The 19,430-nt window shown below is 30.3% G+C and overlaps 1 protein-coding gene across 1 annotated transcript in view; it reads left to right on the top strand.

The window, feature by feature from the left end:
- Window positions 1-2,040: 2,040 nt before the first annotated feature.
- Window positions 2,041-19,430, top strand: part of Phum_PHUM447690 (Dihydropyridine-sensitive L-type, skeletal muscle calcium channel alpha-1 subunit, putative) — a gene marked incomplete at both ends in the record, with an annotated part of 29,340 nt that continues 11,950 nt past the window's right edge. The window contains 21 exons of the mRNA XM_002429633.1: window positions 2,041-2,223; window positions 2,716-2,847; window positions 3,026-3,126; window positions 4,315-4,412; window positions 4,656-4,811; window positions 4,890-5,110; window positions 5,870-5,973; window positions 6,702-6,817; window positions 9,753-9,908; window positions 10,878-11,078; window positions 11,242-11,464; window positions 11,844-12,048; window positions 12,172-12,390; window positions 12,486-12,583; window positions 12,672-12,785; window positions 12,881-13,183; window positions 13,287-13,547; window positions 13,665-13,808; window positions 13,919-14,120; window positions 14,234-14,398; window positions 16,685-16,795. Of these exons, the coding sequence (XP_002429678.1) occupies window positions 2,041-2,223; window positions 2,716-2,847; window positions 3,026-3,126; window positions 4,315-4,412; window positions 4,656-4,811; window positions 4,890-5,110; window positions 5,870-5,973; window positions 6,702-6,817; window positions 9,753-9,908; window positions 10,878-11,078; window positions 11,242-11,464; window positions 11,844-12,048; window positions 12,172-12,390; window positions 12,486-12,583; window positions 12,672-12,785; window positions 12,881-13,183; window positions 13,287-13,547; window positions 13,665-13,808; window positions 13,919-14,120; window positions 14,234-14,398; window positions 16,685-16,795 (3,513 nt within the window). The remainder of the gene's footprint in view (window positions 2,224-2,715; window positions 2,848-3,025; window positions 3,127-4,314; window positions 4,413-4,655; window positions 4,812-4,889; window positions 5,111-5,869; window positions 5,974-6,701; window positions 6,818-9,752; window positions 9,909-10,877; window positions 11,079-11,241; window positions 11,465-11,843; window positions 12,049-12,171; window positions 12,391-12,485; window positions 12,584-12,671; window positions 12,786-12,880; window positions 13,184-13,286; window positions 13,548-13,664; window positions 13,809-13,918; window positions 14,121-14,233; window positions 14,399-16,684; window positions 16,796-19,430) is intronic.

The raw sequence follows: 19,430 nt of genomic DNA, 5'->3' as shown, positions 1-19,430 counted from the left end.
TCGAAAAACAAACAAACAAACGAACGAACGAACGAACAAACGAAAAAGAAAAGAAAAATTTTTTTTTTTTTTCCTTTTCTTACGCGCCGTTAATATGTAAAATGTGAAACATAAATTCAATTTACGCGACGTGTAATTAATTAAATTTTACATTCAAACTTTATTTTAAAGAGAGAGAGAGAGAGAGAGATATGAGCTTTTCCAGTTCCCTTCTCCCCCCTCTCAACCTCTCGACCCCGACCCCCCCGAAAAAAAAAAGAGAAAAAGTTAAACTTGTGAAAAAGTTTAAATGACATTTAAAAGATTTAAATTGAAAAAAAAAAAATTTTTTTTAAAGTCATAAATGCCATTTTTTTTTTTTTTTTGTTCACTCGAAAAATTTTTTTTTTTCATAATTTCATCTTTTTATTACCGTAATAATAATTTATTAAACGTTAATAACAAAATAATAATAATAATGATAATATTACGATAATATTTAAAGAAAATTAACGATGGACAGACGCGATGAGTAATTTTTTTTTGTTTTGTTTGTTTTGAAATCCAAAAAATAATTAAAAATTATTACCGGTGGTAATAAAATGGTAATAAAATATTATCTTCATGGATTTTATAAAAGAAAAGATGATTTGAATACTTCAAAAAACCATTTTTGGGGGGAGGGGGGTAAAAAATTTGAAATTATTAAAGTTAAATTTACGTTTGAAAAAAAAGAATTTATTATTGAACGTTTTCGACGTCACGTGATAATACCGGTTCGTATGTAAATATTATCATTAGTAGTGGTGGTAATAATAATAATGATAATAATAATAATAATAATACGTTTTATTAAGGAAAATTAGAAATTTTTGTCTCATTAAAAAAAATTTTTTTTTTTTTTTTGGCTGTTTTATGAGAAAGGTGGGAAAGTGAGAAAAAAAAAAATGGAGTCGAAAGCGTTAAAACTGCGTGAAATAAAATTACACGAATTTTCGCGGGGTAAAAAAAGCTTGCGGTCGAAAAATTCAAAAAGAAAATTCGAAAGATTTTTTTTTTTTTTTTTTTTTTTTTTTTTTTTTTTGCCCGCCCTGGCCTCCATGGAAGGAAGATTAACTGAAAAAAAAAGAAAAAAAGTTCCCGTTCTCATTTGCCCGGAAATTTTCCTTTTTTTTTTTTTTCCTTTTTTTTTTTTTCCTTGGCGGTCGAAATAATGCAAAGAGAGAGAGAGAGAGAGAGAAGGAAAAAAGGGAAATTTATCTATTGATCAGATGGCATCGCAACCAAAAATGAGGTCAAGACGCCGGCGTTTTTTGTGCCATCCAACGTGGTTCCCGTCGACTGTCATTCCCCACAATTTTCACGAATTTTTCAACTCGGAAAATCTCCCTTTTTTTGTCCCTATTCTATTCTGTTCTTTTCTTTTCTTTTTCTCATTGTTTTTTTTTTTTTAACGGATAACCTTTAATTCCCTTAAATTTTAAGATATCAAAGTTTAACGAAATTAGTAACCCGAATACAAAAAAAAGAAATGGGGGGGGGGGAGGGAGGGAGGGTTTTAAAAGATTATCAGGTTTTTTTTTTTAATTAAATATTTTCGGTAAAAGTTTATCTAGTTCCACTACTACTGCTGGCAGCAGGAGGAAAAGTGGCAGCAGAACTTGCACACATATTTTTGATTTTGCCATCATTTTTTTATTATAAAAAATGATTTGGTATTTTATTGCTGTATTTATTATTACGTTGTAAATGATTATTATTATTATTATTGTACGATCGACGTTTTATATTGTTTGATTTTCCCCCCCCTCCTCCACCCCCCGATATTTTAAGACTGGAACGAAACACAACGAAAATAATAAAATTATTAATCCGATTGAATTTTTCGTAGCGTTTCGATATAAATAAATTTCAAATACTCTTTTTTAAAAAAAAAAAATTTTCCGAGCTTAAAATTTCATCATCATCATCATCGTCGTCGTCGTCGTCGTCATCATCATCATCATCATCATCGTCGTCGTCGTCGTCGTTGAATAACACTTATCATGAAATATTAACGAAATGATTGTTTTTTTTTTTTTTGGTTTTAGGTTGGCCGCAGCGCAGGAAGCAGCCGCCCAACAGCGAGCTCTGCCTCCTGGTCGTGACTGCCCGCCATCGCCCGGCACCATGGGCAAACATTCCCAGCAACCCCCAGGGGCCAAACAGCCCACCTCGCTCTTTATTTTCGGCGAGGAAAATATAGTTCGAAGATATACACGCTTTATAATCGAGTGGCCATATCCTTTTAAAAACAATTTGTAAACAAAAAAAAAAAAAAAAAAAAAAGGCGGTAGGTAGGTAGGTTGGCAGAAAAAAATGGGTACCCAATGGGTTAAACGTAGTGACGTCATAATTTTAAAATGATATTTTTCTTAACTGTCGCATTTTCACTCCGTTTGAATATGCTGTATTATTGACCATCATAGCCAACTGTGTAGTTTTAGCCTTGGAAGAACATTTGCCCAACGGCGACAAAACAATTTTAGCTCAAAAATTGGTAAGTGGTTTTTAATAATAATAATAATAATAATTTTATCATAACGATATTTCCTTAAAACTCGTTCAAATTTCAAAGGGAAAGAAAAGCCCATCGAAGAACAACATTCTTTACGGTTTCTTTTTTTGTAAATAATAAAAGAAATTCAATATGTAATTGTTTTTTTGTTTTTGTTTGGTTGGCGTCGTGGATAACAGGAGAAAACGGAGACTTACTTCCTATGTATATTTTGCGTAGAAGCATCCCTAAAAATATTAGCTTTAGGTTTTGTACTTCATCGTGGTTCATACCTTCGTAACATTTGGAACATGATGGATTTCGTAGTTGTGGTTACCGGGTAAGCAGCAATGAAAAATTTCATTTTTTTTTTTTTTTTGGGGGGAGGTTGGATTTTTAACGTCGGGAAATACATGAAATGAGTGAAGGAAGGGGAAGGGAGGGAAGGGGGGGGGAAAACGATATACTAAATCCCGGTGAGTTTTTACAGGTAGCCTTTGTGATTTTCAGGTCGATGACCATATTCGCGGAATCGAATGTGGACGTCGATCTTCGAATGCTGCGATCTTTCCGCGTGTTGAGGCCTTTGAAATTGGTTTCGCGGATCCCAAGTAAGGCAATAAAAAAAAAAAAAAAAAAAACGTCGCGAAAAAATAATTAATTATGTGACAGAAAAAAAAATTGTTTTTTTTTTTTGTTTTTCCCCTTTTTTTAAACTCCTATATAGATTTAGTATGACGCACTCGTAGCGTTTAAATTTTTTTTAAATTTTCTACTCCTCTCCCCACGCCCCCGCCAGTCGAAAGCTTAGTTTATAAAAATTAAATTAAGATAGAAAAAAAAATTCGTTGTAGTAGTTTTTTTTTTTTTTTTTCATAACGAAAATTGCCACCACGTAGCTTTAGTCGTCGAAAAATAAAATAAAAAAAAAAAAATTGCTTAACAGATTACTATTATTATTATTTCTTCATCGTCGTCAATATGGCGGAAAGTCTCTCTCTCTACCCCAAAAAAAAGAAAAAAAAATAGGGGGGGGGGGGGATTTCGAAAATTTTTTCTAATTCGAGCTCCCACTTATTCAGACGCAGATTATTGTTTTTTTTTTTCTTCTTATTAATAATAACTCGAATTAATCGGATTAAGCGGAAGTGACGTAATATTGTTTGCGAACGTAAATAATAAATATTATTATTATTATTATTAACCGGTCGAATTTTATTCCCCACCGCGTGGTTCGCGTCATTCATTATTGTCAAGCCATAGCGAAACCTTTATTTAAAAAAAAAATAGGCAGTTTTGATAGAATAATAATAATAATAATAATAATAATAATACTAATAATGATGATAATAATGATAATAATAGTTTTTAATTTTATAATAGCGTTACGATAATTTTATCGCTAGAAGGTAGTGTATATTATTATGTGGGTTTTTTTTTTTTTTGGTTTTTATTTAAATAGTTATTAAACATAATAATAGTTATAATAATAATAATAATAATAACTTATTTAGAAATTAAAATTTTTAGTCGTTTTTATTAAAAAAAAAAAAAAAAAAAAATAGATTTAGAAACAATGATATTTATTATAAATTGTAAGAAATAGAAAAAAGAAAAATGTCTTCCTTAAACAGCAGCAAAAAAAAAAAAAAAAAAAATTTGCTAAAAACAAATCGAAGAAAAAAATTTAAAAAAAAAAAATTAATAAATAAAAGGAAGATTTTTAAAAAAAAAATCTAGTAGAAATTAGAAAGTAGATATTTAGATTTGGTTTTTTGTGGATAAAATTAATTTCACAGGTTTGTGACCATGGTTCCCGGGGACGTAGGTCTAGATCTTCGAACCCTGAGGGCTATACGTGTGCTAAGGCCACTGAAACTTGTATCAGGAATTCCCAGTAAGTAAAATAAAATGAAAAAAAAAAAAAAAAACAAAAAAAAACAAAAAAAAAAGCAATAATAATAATAATGATAATGATAACAAAAATAAAATCCTTCGAATGACTTAAATTGATGATAAACGTATATATATATATATATATATAATGCGAAAAAATTATGAATGAATGAATGAATGAAAATGGAATGATTTTTCGCCATGATTTCTCTAATATTTTGTTTTTGCATTATTAAAAATTCAGGTCTGCAGGTGGTGCTCAAGTCCATAATAAAAGCCATGGCGCCCTTGCTGCAAATTGGTCTCCTGGTTCTTTTTGCAATTGTTATATTTGCCATAATCGGCCTCGAATTTTATTCTGGGGCTTTACACAAGACTTGCTACAGTTTAGAAGACTTAAGTGAGTTGTCGTTGTTGTTTTTATTTCAGCCAAAAATATTATTACAATGTTGCTAATAACGGTTTTTTTTTGCAACAGCTAAAATAGTTGAAGAAGGTGACGCAGCAACGCCTTGTAACACAGATAACGAAAGCATAGCTCAACCGGGTAGTTTTATATGCAATCCAAATATTTCTACGTGCATGGAAGAATGGGAGGGTCCCAATTACGGCATAACATCCTTTGACAATATCGGATTTGCCATGTTGACCGTGTTTCAATGCATAACAATGGAGGGTTGGACTGCCATTTTGTACTGGGTATGTGAAAACACAAAAAAAAAAATTCATTTCTTTCTACCGTTTCCGTTTCCGTTTTCATAACATTAGTATTGATTTTCATTATTGAAAAGAGTTTTGTGTTTATTTGCACGGTGAATTTTTTTTTTTTTTGGTTAAAACCACGAAAAAATTATCAACGTATTTATTATTATTATTATTATTATTGCTTTTTTTTTTCTAAAGTCACTTTAAAGTTGTGTATAAATATATATTTTTTTTTTTGTGTGTGTGACGGATGAAAAATCAGAAAATCAATAAGGAAGAAAAATTCCAATATTTTTCCCTGCGCGTTTTCCCGGTTGACAAAAAGGAAATTTTTTTTTTTCAGTTGTTTTTGAGTCGGGAATATACAAAAAAAAAAAAAAAAAAGTGCGGAGTTTTTGATATTGTTTTTAGGTTTTTCTTTTAACAAAAAAAAAAAAAAAGGACAAGGAAAATGGCAAAAGTCAACGCACAAGCGCTCGAGTAAATTTATTATCCCCATATTAAATATAGTTTTTTTTTTTTTTAAAAAAAATGGGGCGTCCCTAAGGAAAATGCCTCGTAATTAATTTTTCATACTAGAAAACGGAAAAAGAAGCAACTTTTAACATTATTATTATTATCATTCGTTACTTTTTGAAAACGTTTTTTTTTTTCAAGTCGTTAATCATCATCATCATCATCATCATCATCATCATTCGATTTATCCGTTTGTAATTACATAACCGATTTTCTTTTTTTTTTTTTTGTTTTCAGACAAACGATGCACAAGGTAGTAAATACAATTGGATATACTTCGTACCTTTAATTGTAGTCGGATCATTCTTCATGCTCAACTTAGTACTTGGTGTTCTTAGTGGGTGAGTTAATATATTTCATTTGTCAATTTGCTTTACATGCTGATTGCTTGAAAAATAACAGAACGACAGGATTTTTTTTTTTTTTTTTTTTTAAATTTTGAAACTTGTATAATGTCTACGGGTCTGTCTGATGGTGTTAAAAAAAACATTAACGAGTAGGAAAAGGTTTCTGCGCTCCCCCCCCCACTACCGCGAAACGACAAAAAATTGCATGATTTGACTTTTCACAATCGACAGGAGAAAAAGTTTGACGCACACACGGACTACGCTTTACTCTTCCCTCCCCTCCCCTCCCCTTTACACGAAGGGTTTGCCTGTATATTATATTTCCACGTCGTGTCAATAGTTTTCGTTACGTTATTATCGATCGTACGTATTGTCGTGGCAGCAAACCCTCACGCAGCGGAGTATAATATACCGTTTAACGACTTTTGGACGACTAGGAAGAAAAAATTCGCAGCCGCTCGCAGCTATATTATTATTATTATTATTATTATTATTAATATAGAGAAAGTTTTAAGTTAAAAAAAAAAGTACAAAAGAACGAAAAAAAGTTATCATACGAAAATGATTACAGTGAATTCGCTAAGGAGAGAGAAAAAGTCGAGAACAGACAATTATTTCTGAGACTTCGTAGACAACAGGAATTAGAAAGGGATATGAGTGGTTATATGGAATGGATTTGTAAAGCAGGTATGTTAGTTTTGTCGTGCGCTTTCATGTTGCAGTGAATTTGCAAACCAGAGAGAAAAAGTCGAGAACAGGCAGACGTTCCTCAAGCTTCGAACTCAGCAGCTCCTCGAACGCGAGCTCAACGGATATGTCGAATGGATAAGCAAAGCAGGTGAAGTAAATCGAAAAATAAAAAAAACGTTTATAAATTAAAACCCCCCGTACACACGACGAGATTAGGGCCCCCCACCCGTACCACATCACATAAATTACAAACATACACACACACAAACGTGCTCGTATATAAAGTATCGAGAGGGAGGAAAAGGAAAAAGAAGAAAAACCACCGCCGCCTCGATCAACGCCACCATCATCCCCCCACCGCGACGCTAACGCTCCACCCTCGATACTAACGATAAAATGGTACGTAATAATAATAATGGTAAGGTTACTTTTCCTTTTTTTTTTTTATAAGGTTGCCGTTCACTTTATTCAGTATAAACACGTGTGGTTGATTTGATTTTTCTAAAGTTGGTAGTTGTTTAGTTGACGTAGTGATAAAGTTTTTGATAATGGGTCATGAATGGGGGTTTTGTTTTTTATAATAGTAGAAATCACAGCAGCAGCAACAGCAGAATCATCATTTTTCGAATGATAATAATAATAACGCACACTTTTTTTTTTTTTTTTTTTGTTGGTAGTCATTCATTCATTTATTTATCATAATTAGTTTCATTTGACTTTACTGGGTGATAAGGTGATAACGTTTATTCGGGGAAACGCGAAATGTTTATATGACCGATAAATCCGGGGGGGGGGGGGGGAAATCGAATCCTTTCAAAAAGGAAATCTCACTCTCTTAAAACCGGAATGCCTTTATTATTATTATTATTATTATTAGGCAAAAAAATTATAGAGAGAGAGAAAAGCTTATTTGCTGCTTTAATAATACGTAATAAAAAAAAAAGTGAATGGTTGATCTTATTGAAACAATTTTGTTTTTCTTCCATTTTAATTAAACCGAAATCAAAATGAATGAATGAGTGACGTCACACGTGAAAATTTAATTCCTGATGAAATACGTCAGAGTATGAGAGGTTTAAAGGGGAGGAGGAGGGTTGGGAGGGGAGAGAGGAAGGGGAGGGGAAAAGGGGGAATGTATGTTTTTAATGAAGAAAAACAAAATTGCAAATAATATTTATTCATATATCATGCATGAACTTTTTTTTTTTTTTTTTATAATTATTATTATTATTTTAAATGATTGGAAGATTTTTTTTTTTTGTTTAAAAATTTTCAAAATGGCGGATGTTTCCCAAAAAAAAATCTTTCAATTATTTATCACTCATCCTAGACACCAGAAAAATTTCTTTTTTACTCATCACAATCGTAGTTTGAATCACTATTTAAAAAAAAAAAAAAATCATTAGAGTAATAATAATAATAATACTTAATCATTGGATGATGACGATGATGATGATGATAGAGTAGTATAATATAAATCGACTTGAAATTCATAATATATACACAAACATACACACACGCTCGCGCGCGCGCGGTCTTGATTGATACGGTAAAGTTTGAGTTTTTTTTTATATATATATATATAAATTTTTTTTTTCGGCTGCTTATATATTTTATAACCACGGCAAATGCTTTTTTTTTTAAAATCACAATAAGCTATTTATTCATCGATTGATTGATTGATTGATTGATCGATTGATCGATCGATTGAAAGTTAAGCGTTGCAATTTTACTTTAATTTTTTTTTTTTTTTTTAAATTTTTTTCAATGCGTTAAAAAAAGCAGAATATTAAAAAAAATGCACAAAGTCAAAGCTTCGCTGATAATAATAATAATGATGCTGTAAATAATAATTTTAGTTTAAAAAAAAGCAAAAAAAAAATTTCTACTGCTTGGCTGTTTTAATTATTATTATTATTATTATTGATTTTTTTTTACTTTTTATTTTCCAACCTTTTTTTTTTTTGGGATTCTTTTATCGGTTCTTTCTTTTACCTTATTTTATTATTTCTTCCCCTTCCCTCCCCCCAAAAAAAAAAAAAAATTGATTTCATTTCCTCCTCCTCCTCCTCCTTTTTCTCCTTCTCCTCCTTTTCCTCCTTCTCCTTCTCCTCCTCCTCCTTTTTCTTCTTTTCCTTCTCCTCCTTTTTCTCCCTTTTTCTCCTTCTCCTCCTCCTTTTTCTCCTTTTCCTTCTCCTTCTCTTCTTTCTCCTCCTTCTCTTTTTTCTCCTCCTGCCCCCCCCCCATAAAATTTCTTTATGTTTATGTTTATGTATGTGTGTACGTGTATTATTTGTAATTTTTTTTTTTTTTTTGTCTGTTTCCACTTCCTTCTTCCACTTTTATTTATTTATTTATTTATTTTTTAAACACGTTCGTCGGGGGGGAGAGAGGGGATTAGAGGGGAATTTTGTCGTCGTTTGTGTTTGTATATCCGAATAAATTCCTTTATCGATAATATTACGCCGCCTCAAATATCTCTCATTATCGATTTGCCATTTTAGAAAAAAATTTTTTTTTTTTTTTTTTATCGTAATCAAATTCGTATTAATTTTATAATTTTCGTGTTTTGCGTCGTCGGTGGAAAAAAAAGGAAAAAAAAAGGAAAAAATCAATTCTTAAAAAGGCTACAAAAAAAAAAAAAAAAAAAACATTTTTAATTTATACGTTATTAATTTATTATTTATTATCGATTCGTAAAATGAGTGGAAAACAATAATGATAATGATAATGCTAGTAGTTACGAAACGAATTTTATCGAATCTGACGTGAGGGAAAAATAAAAAAAGAAAATTCATTAAAATAGAACATTATTTTCATGTAGGTAGTAGTACTCGCTTTACCTTAGTACCTTCCACATTAGTTTAAATCCTTTTTTTTTTTTGGTTCATTGTGTAGAATTTTTATCGTATTTAATTTAGTGTTAGATGTGACTAGGGAGAGGGTGGGGGTTTTGGGGGGTGGGGAGAAGGGTAAAGGGAAGAAGGAAGCATGAGGAGGGGGTGGGGGGACAAAAAGACAAACATTATTAATTTTTATAATTTTTATAATTTTTCTTTTTTTTTTTAATATGAAATTTATAGAAGAAGTAATTTTAAACGAAGAGAGAACGACCGAGGAAGAAAAAATGCACATAATCGAAGCGAGAAGACGAGCGGCAGCCAAAAGGAAAAAATTGAAAAATTTAGGAAAGAGCAAAAGTACGGATACGGAAGAAGAAGAGGAAGAAGTTGAAGAAGGTATGAGCGAAAATATATACATATATAAATTTTTTTCGTTTCGTCATCAATAATCGATAATCGATCAATTTTTTTTTCTAATCGACGTGGGGGCGAGGGGGAAAGAAATTAAAATTTTTTTTTTTTAATATTTATTATGATACGAATTCGTAGGATAAGTCATAGAGAGAGAGAGGAGTAGGAGTAAATTTTTTGTAACAAACGTCGACAAATTTCCCTTACCCTAAATCGTATCAAACGTTTATTGCGTTAATCCATCATTTTATTATTATTATTATCATGTATCGTCGTTTTTTTTAAGATATGTGATTATTTTCTTTCTTGTACAATTACAGAACCGCCGAAAAAGATGAAAGGTATGATATACACGACAAAAAAAATTAGTAGAGAAAAATAATAATAATAATAATAAGTAAAAACATGGTTTAGAAACATAAACATATAAATAAAATGGTAGTTGTAATTAGATAAATGTGTTTTGTCTTTAATGTAATTATTTTTTTAATATGGCCGTCATAAATATTATGTATATTTATATATAAAATCCTATCGGTGAACTTTTATTGGTACCCCTGTTACCGCCGCGTACATAATAATAATAATAATTATTGTAGTTAATTTTTGATAAAAGCATGTGTGATGATTTAATAAAAAAGGGAAAGGGGAAAAGTGAAAAGGGGAAATTTTTTTAAAAAATGCTGCTGTAGTCGATTTTAGAAAATTGAACCTTTATACTATGTATAAATAATTAGAAAGTGAAAATTGTTGTATGTGTGTGTGTACATTTAAAAAGAAAAGGAAAAAGAAAAACGTTTAGAAAGTAATGTACATAAGTTTACTGGAGTAGGGATAATGATGAGGATACGGAGTAGTGGTAGTAGTAGTGGTAGTAATGGGGGGGGGGTAGTGGTGGTTGGCGGTGGCGGTGATAACCCTTTGATTTTTATTGAATTTTGTGGTGTTGTTTAGGTTTTTCACGATCGTACCTCAAAGCAAAAGTTAAAAACAAGGGAGCGTTTTGGAGAGCAGAAAAAAGACTTAGATTTTGGATCAGGCACGCGGTGAAAACGCAGGTTTTCTACTGGTTCGTCATTGTCCTAGTCTTTCTTAATACTATTTGCGTGGCCGTCGAGCATTACGACCAACCGCCTTGGCTCACCTCATTTCTGTGTAAGTATACATATACTGTTGGAGTGGTTAATTGCAATTACAACCGCGACGATGATGATGATGATGATGTGAGTGTCGCCGCCGCCGCCGCCGCCATCATCATCATCAACAACAACTTTGAACGCGTATTATTAAAACGTTTTCATTTTTTTTATCATTTCAGATTATACGGAGTTCATATTTTTAGGTTTATTCTTAATCGAAATGTTTATTAAAATGTACGCTTTGGGGCCTCGAATATATTTCGAATCCGCTTTTAATAGATTCGATTGTGTTGTGATCAGTGGTTCGATATTTGAAGTGATTTGGTCTCAAATCAAATCCGGGTCATTCGGACTTTCCGTCTTAAGAGCTTTAAGATTATTAAGGATATTTAAAGTTACAAAGTAAGTGTGATGTATTGTTATGCTCATTCGCGTTGTACAATCGAGAAAAGTTTTTTTATTATTATTATGACTTATTATGGAAAGAAGAAAAATAATTTTGCCGGGAAAATTATGATATCGACGATGGCTCTATCTCACTCGCTCGTTCGCTCTGTGCTTCACTGCTTTGATATTCTTTTCGTTTATTATTATTATTATTATTTTACAGCTACCACGTTTGGATAAGTATATATGTAAAAACGGAATGATAGGTTTATAATCGTCAATCGTTGCTTTTTAATGCTTTAATATTATTATTATTATTATTTTCTTTTTTGATGATGATGATGATGAATCGTTTGAAAGAAAGACTAAAAATTTGTTTGAATATGATTTACAGGTACTGGTCATCGCTTCGAAATCTTGTGATATCACTTTTAAACTCTATGAGATCCATAATTTCACTCTTGTTCCTTCTCTTCCTTTTCATTCTCATTTTCGCCCTTTTGGGTATGCAATTATTTGGCGGACAATTCAACTTCGACGATGGTACACCTCCCACTAATTTTAATACCTTCCCCATAGCGCTTCTAACAGTCTTCCAGGTACAATATTAAAACAAAAAAAAAATTTTTTATTTTTCCCTTTGAATGTAGTCTATAGATATCGAATTCGATTCGATTCGATTCGATACGATTCGAGAATGAATTGAAATTTGATTTTTATAGATTTTGACTGGTGAAGATTGGAACGAAGTCATGTACAAAGGCATAGAATCTCAGGGTGGTCATAAAAAAGGAATGATCTACTCGCTGTACTTCGTCATTCTTATGCTCTTCGGTAACTACACTTTACTTAATGTATTTTTGGCCATCGCTGTAGATAATTTGGCCAATGCTCAGGAACTGACAGCTGCCGAAGAGGAACAAGAAGAAGAAGACAAAGAGGTGGGGGGGGTCGATTTAAATAAGATTTTTTTTTTGGAGTTGTTGTTGTTTGGAATTTATTTGGAATTGTTTCTTTGTTTTTGCGGTGTCGTTAGAAACAAGCGCAAGAACTCGAAAAAGAAATGGAAGCGCTACAAATGGGTGGGACATTAATTGAAGGAGATGGAAACGTACCCTCGCCTTCTCACAATTTGTAAGTGATGATTGGGTTCAACAACAAAAATTATGGACGATTAAATTTGAAATTCAAAATAATAATAATAATAATAATTTATAAACAGAAAAGAGAAACGGAAAAAGGAAGAGGAGAAAAAAGTAGAAGCGGATGAAGAGTTAACGGGGCCCAGACCAATGCTGCCGTACACATCAATGTTCATTTTATCAACAACAAATCCGTAAATGTTTAAAAATATATATTTATATATAAATAAATACATTGGCGACACTCTAAAAACTAATTTTTTGTGTATTTTTTTTTTTTTTTTTTTAGAATCAGAAGAGCCGCTCATTGGGTAGTTAATTTAAAGTACTTTGACTTTTTCATCATGGTAGTGATTAGTCTTAGCTCGATAGCTCTTGCCGCCGAAGACCCCGTCGAAGAGGAATCTGTAAGAAACAGCATTCTTAATTACTTTGATTATGCCTTCACCTGTGTGTTCACCATAGAAATGATTCTCAAGATATTAGACTTGGGACTTATACTACATCCGGGATCGTATCTCCGGGAATTTTGGAACATTATGGATGCCGTAGTGGTGATATGTGCCGCCGTGTCTTTCGGCTTTGACATTAGGCAAATAATAATAATAAGAGTTTAAAATTTACGTTACGTGTAACAAATTATAATATTTAATTTATACTTTTTTTTTTTTTTTTTTTTTTTTTTTTTTTTGTAGTGGGAGTTCTGCTGGTCAGAATTTATCCACGATAAAATCACTGCGAGTGTTAAGAGTTTTGCGACCTCTCAAGACCATAAAAAGAGTGCCGAAATTAAAAGCAGTTTTTGATTGCGTCGTCAATTCTCTTAAAAACGTTATCAACATATTAATAGTATACATATTGTTCCAATTTATATTTGCCGTTATTGCTGTGCAGTTGTTCAATGGGAAATTTTATTATTGTACGGACGATAGTAAAGCCACAGAAAAAGAATGCCAGTGAGTTGTAGTTGTTGTTGTTGTTGTTGTTGTTGTTGTTTGTTTTTTAAATTTTTATTTAAATTTTTTTTATTTAATGCGTATTTTAAACGTGTTTTGATGTTTGTATATTTTCAGAGGGCAATATTTCGTTTTCGATAAATCCAGTTTGTTGCCTAGAGCTGATAAAAGAGTTTGGAGAGCTCAGGATTTTCATTACGACAACGTTGCCGTGGCCATGTTGACATTATTTGCCGTACAGACTGGAGAGGGTTGGCCTCAGTAAGAATTTCATTTTTATAAATTTACTACTACTACTACTACTATTGCTGCTGCTGCTGCTGCTTGATAGCACCGTGATGATATTAATTTGTTTTTTTTTTGTTTTGCAGAGTTTTACAAAATTCTATGGCTGCAACTTATGAAGACACGGGTCCTATTCAAAATTTTAGAATAGAAATGTCCATATTTTACATAGTTTACTTCGTAGTTTTTCCTTTCTTCTTTGTAAATATATTCGTGGCGTTAATTATAATTACTTTTCAAGAGCAAGGAGAAGCGGAGCTTCAAGATGGAGAAATCGATAAAAATCAGGTTATTATCATCATCATTATCACCGTCGTCGTCGTCGTCGTTATAAAATCCGATTTAAAAAAAAAAAATTTTTTTATAAAACTTTTTTTTTCTTTTTCTTCTTTTTCCTACAGAAATCTTGTATTGATTTTACAATTCAAGCTCGACCGTTGGAAAGGTACATGCCCAAAGAGAGAAACAGTTTCAAATACAAAGTTTGGAAACTAATAGCTTCGACGTCTTTTGAATATTTTATCATGATGCTCATAGTATTTAATACTTTATTATTAATGATGAAGGTAAGTTTTATTTATTTTTTTATATTTTCCCCCTCTCTCTCTCTTTCTGTCTCTCCCCGTCTCTCTCTTCCCCTCCCCACAAAAAGTTTTTCTCGATTTATTAAACAAAAAAAAAAAAAAATTAAACATTTTATTATTCGCCGTCGCCATTTTTTTTTCCCCCCACTCTAATGTAAATAAGTTTAAGAAACAAACAAACGAAAAACAAAATGGCGACGGCGTATAATAAACTGTTTGATTTTTTTTTTTTTTTTTGCGTTGCAAGTCTGACCGACGGACGTTTTATTTATTTATTTTTAAATGTTGGTCACACTTGTAACGGTTATTAAATTAATTAACAATAATTAAAACACTTAACGATTATTTATTAATTAATTATTTTTTTCAAGCGTGGATTACAGGAAGTGAAAACAAAATCGAAAAAAAAATTTATTATCATTATTATTATTTATATTTTTTTTCTTACAGCGTTAATTGTTCGATCGAATATTAATAATAATAATAATAATAATAATAATAATAATTCGAAAGTGATATGAATTTTTTTAAATGTATTTTAAATGTTTGCTTTGGTCATTCGGAATGTAAATTTTTTTTTTTTTTTTTTAAATTTTCATTCACAAAAACAGGGATTTTTGTCGCCGGTATGAAAAAAAGACAGGGATTTTTGTCGCCGATATAAAAAAAAAAAAAAATAGGGATTTTTGTCGCAAAAAAAAATTTCCGAATGGCTTTTTACATGTTTAATTTTGCTTAATGTTATTATTATTATTATTTAAAAAAAAAAAAAAAAAATTTGTATCGTAAAATGTATGTCGCTGTCATTTGTCAGTTTTTTTTTTTTTTTTTTTTTTCTGTCGTTGTTTTTGTTTTCTTTTTTTCTTTTAACGTTTCGACAAAAAAAAAAATGGAATCATGTTCGTTAAATTCAAAATTCTCACTAAAAAAAAAAAAAAAATTTTTTTTGTTATTATTATTATTATTATTATTATTATTATTATTATTATTATTATTATTATTATAATTAATATTATCGATGTGATATTTTGCTCGGCCATTGCTTGCGATTATTTATTAATTAAATCACGTAAATGTCGTTATTTGTTTTTTTTTCCCGTAAGAAAGAAAGTTAAATGAGTACTCTTATTATTATTATTATTATTATTATTATTATTATTATTATTTTAATTTTAATCGATTATAATTTTCCCGCTAGTTGAAAATTAATTTTGACAAAAATAATTGTAAGGCAACCAACCTACCCAACAACCGAAACAACCAAACAACCGAACAACCTAGTAACCTACTTTTAGTTTGTTTATATTTAAAAATAGGTCATAGAAAATTTTAAAAAATTGTTTTTTTCTTTTTGTGTTGTTTTACTTAAAAGCTAATTAAATTGATTGAACCTGTCTGTTAATTACTTTTGCGCACTTTCACACACTCTCGTAATAACAATAATATACACGCCCCCTCACTTCCCCCCTCTCCCTCCATTCCTCCCGTCGGTTATTAATAAATTAATTAAACTGTAATTCGAATGAATGAATGAATGAATGAATTTGTACGTGCATGTTGTTTTATTTTTTTATTTTAACGAAACACCTCCCCCTGCTCCCCCTACCGCCCGTCTTCTCCCCCCGCACATCCAAGCCTCTCATTATTATTACTATTATTTGAGTCGACTTTTCATTTAGAATTAGTAGGTATCTTTCTCAAGTTTAAAAAAAAAAAAAACTGAAAAATTTTCCTTTGAAAAGCATCCATCTTTTTTCCAAAATTTTTTTTTCATTTCCTGCGAGAACGACATCTCGCGTCGAAAATTGTAACCACCTTCTTTTTGCAAATGAAAAAAATTTTTGATTTGTTTTGATTTGTCTTGAATATTGTGTGTGTTTCATATAATGGATGTTGTTGTAACGGTCGTTTTTTTTTATTTTTTATTTTCTCTCTCTCTCTCTCTCTCTCTCTGTGCTTTCGTGCCTCTTGTCCGAAACAAAAACAAAATGGCTCCTTCCGATCGTCATCTTATCCGGTTACGAGAAACAAAAAGAAATTCATTTTTAGTTCTAATAATGATAATAATAATAAATCGTTTGCTTTTTCTCGTCGCATTTGTTTCTCACTCTCTCTCTCTCTCTCTCTCTCTCTCTCTCTCTTTAAAATCTACGTTTATTTTTATTTTGTAAGTGAGATGGAAAATACAGGCGGTCACTTTTTTTGGTTTTTTGATTTTTTTTTTTGATTTTTATTTGATTTCTTGAGCCTTTTTCCCATATTTTCTAGTTTCACAAGCAATCTGCTTTGTACAAGAAGTCGCTGCACTACCTGAACATGGGTTTTACGACCATGTTCACCATCGAAACCATACTCAAGTTGTTAGCTTACGGAATCAGGGTAAGAGTATATACATATCATTTTATTTATTATTAATAATAATGATAATGCTTTTTTTTTTTTACTAAATTTTAGGGATTTTTTTTTTTTTATTGAGTGATTTTTCGATTTTTGTTTTTTTTTTTTTTTTTTTTATTTAAAAAAGAAAGAAAAGAAAAAAACGAATCGGGTTTTCCTTCATAAACAAAACGATCCTCAATTTAAAAAAAAAAAAAATAAATAAATAAATAACACGTGATTTCCTTTTTAATAAGAAAAAAAAATTTAACCGTTACCAAGAGAGCACGTGGCACTAGTCATCACCGTTTTGTAAATAATATTTTATTAGTTGTTGTTGCATTTTTTTCTTTAGTTGTTGTTATTATTTGAATGTTTACCGATTGTTCTATGTTTGTTTGTTTGTTTGTTTTAAATTGCATGATTTTTTTTTGATTGAATGAAATCGCTTTTGTTTGTTTGTTTTTTTGCGTGTTACATGGATCCGTAAAAAATTTGGAGAAAAAACAAAAACAAAAACAAATCGTTAGGAGAAGAAGATGATAATTATTCTCTGTTTGTTTGTTTGTTTTTGTTTTTGTTATTTACGACGTATTTAAATTGATTTGTCATATTTACAGATTTTTTTCATTTCGTAATTATGAAATTTTGAAAAAAAAAAAAAAAAAAAAAAACCCGTTAAAAACGAAGAAATGATGATGAAAATTTTTTTTGTCTTTGACGTGGAATCAACGTGTTGACGATGAAATCACGGCTCATTTTCGATTAACAATAATTTTTTTATTATTTATAGAAAAAAATTCACGTTGCGGTGAAATTTGAAAATTTGACAGGAAAAAAATAATAATAATGATAATGATTGATAGAAAAAAAAGGATCGTGTAAATAACGACGAGAGGAGAGAAAAGAGAGAGCATGTTGAAAAATGCTTTGCACGACATAGAATTTTCTTTTTTTTTCTGCTAAAATTTTCTTTTTTTTTTTTTTTTAATCGATTACAAAAAATAAAAATTCAAATTTCACAGTAACGAGAATTTAAAAAATAATAATAATAATAATAATGATGATGATGATGATGATGATGATGATGATAAATAGTTAAATCGTGTTGAATTTTTTTTTCTCAATATTATTATTATTATTATTATTATTATTATTATTATTATTATTAGTATCGTTTTTTTTTTTTATTTTAGTTGCGTGAAAGCTGGCAAATTATTCATTAATTTTATTTTTCACACATTTTCGCCATTTTTTTTTTTTTTTTTTTTTTGTAAATTAAATTAAAATCTACAGGACGATTGATAAACTGTATGGTATCGTTTCCACGTGAAAAATACAAACACGCAGAAGGTGTTGTCGTTGTTATCAATCAGTGCGTTGATAGCGCGACACGTCGAAGACGTTTCATCTCCGCCCTCTGCCCCGCCCCGTTGCCCCGCCCCCTTCTTATTTTCGCTCAACAGATTTTGTATTATTAATAATAGTTGTTGTTTTAAATATTTTAACTAATGTTAATTTTAAATTTAAATTTAAAAAAAAAAAAACCGTTATATATGTATTATCAGTTCCATGACGCCCCCGACTCAATGGTGGACGCACTCACATACATGAATTGCCTCATGACCATGCTTTTCCTTGTCGAAACCCTGTTGAAGCTGTACGCTTTTGGAAAGGTGATTCATTATTATTATTATTATTATTATATATGTTTTATTACTATTACTATTATTATTGTTTATATTTATTGATAATTAATTCGAAGTTTGATTATTTTATTTATTTATTTGTTTCCAATAATAGTTACGGTACGAAGTAAAATGTATTTTTAATATCGATCGTCGCTCCCCTTTCCCCCCCTTTCCCCCTTTGTTTGTTACATGTATTATTATTTACTATTGTTGACAGCTAACAAACACGCACACACACACACACACACACATTCGAACAGACGAAGACAAACATACGAACAAACACAAACACACATATATAAGAAGAGTATTGTATAGAATTTTTTTTTTGTAATATTAATTTGAGTAGATTTGCATTTAGGTACAAATGAACCTTTTTTTATTATTATTATTAATATTATGTATTAATCAAAACCGAAAATTGAAAGACTTTTTCGGTGAGACGTATTTTATTAATAATTTTATTACTTCACAATAAAAAAGTAGATGAGCTTTTCTTTTTCTTTTTTTTTTTTTTTTTGTATTTTCCCTAAAAGCTTTTCTTTTTCTTTTAAGTAAGTAAAGTAAAGTAAAGTAAAAAGAATTTTAAATGCTCTTCGCGAAAATCGTCTGCTAAGCTTTTTTATTATTATTATTATTATTTACGTAGATAGTTTTTTGGGTAAGTTTTTTTTTTTTTCGTTTTATTGCAACGTTCGAACACACGAAGTCACGTGTTTATTATTATTATTATTACTTCTTTTTTGTCGTGCGAATCGTTCGTTAATAAGGGACGTAGGGAGATAATTATCGCGTTATCACTTATCACGATTAAGAAAAGATTAAAAAGATTAAGAAGATTAAGAAAAGATTATTAGGATTAAGGGAAAGAAAAAAAAAAGGCACCGATAGGGATAGGTAGTGTTAGAACTTTATTGAATGAATTTTTTTTTTTCCTTTTTTTTTTT

This window comes from Pediculus humanus, genomic scaffold (genome assembly GCF_000006295.1).
Source record: "Pediculus humanus corporis 1103172108218 genomic scaffold, whole genome shotgun sequence".
In the NCBI taxonomy this organism is placed as follows: Eukaryota; Metazoa; Arthropoda; class Insecta; order Psocodea; family Pediculidae; genus Pediculus; species Pediculus humanus.
Note: the sequence above shows the minus strand (reverse complement) of the source record. Positions and strands in the feature narration are given on the sequence as shown.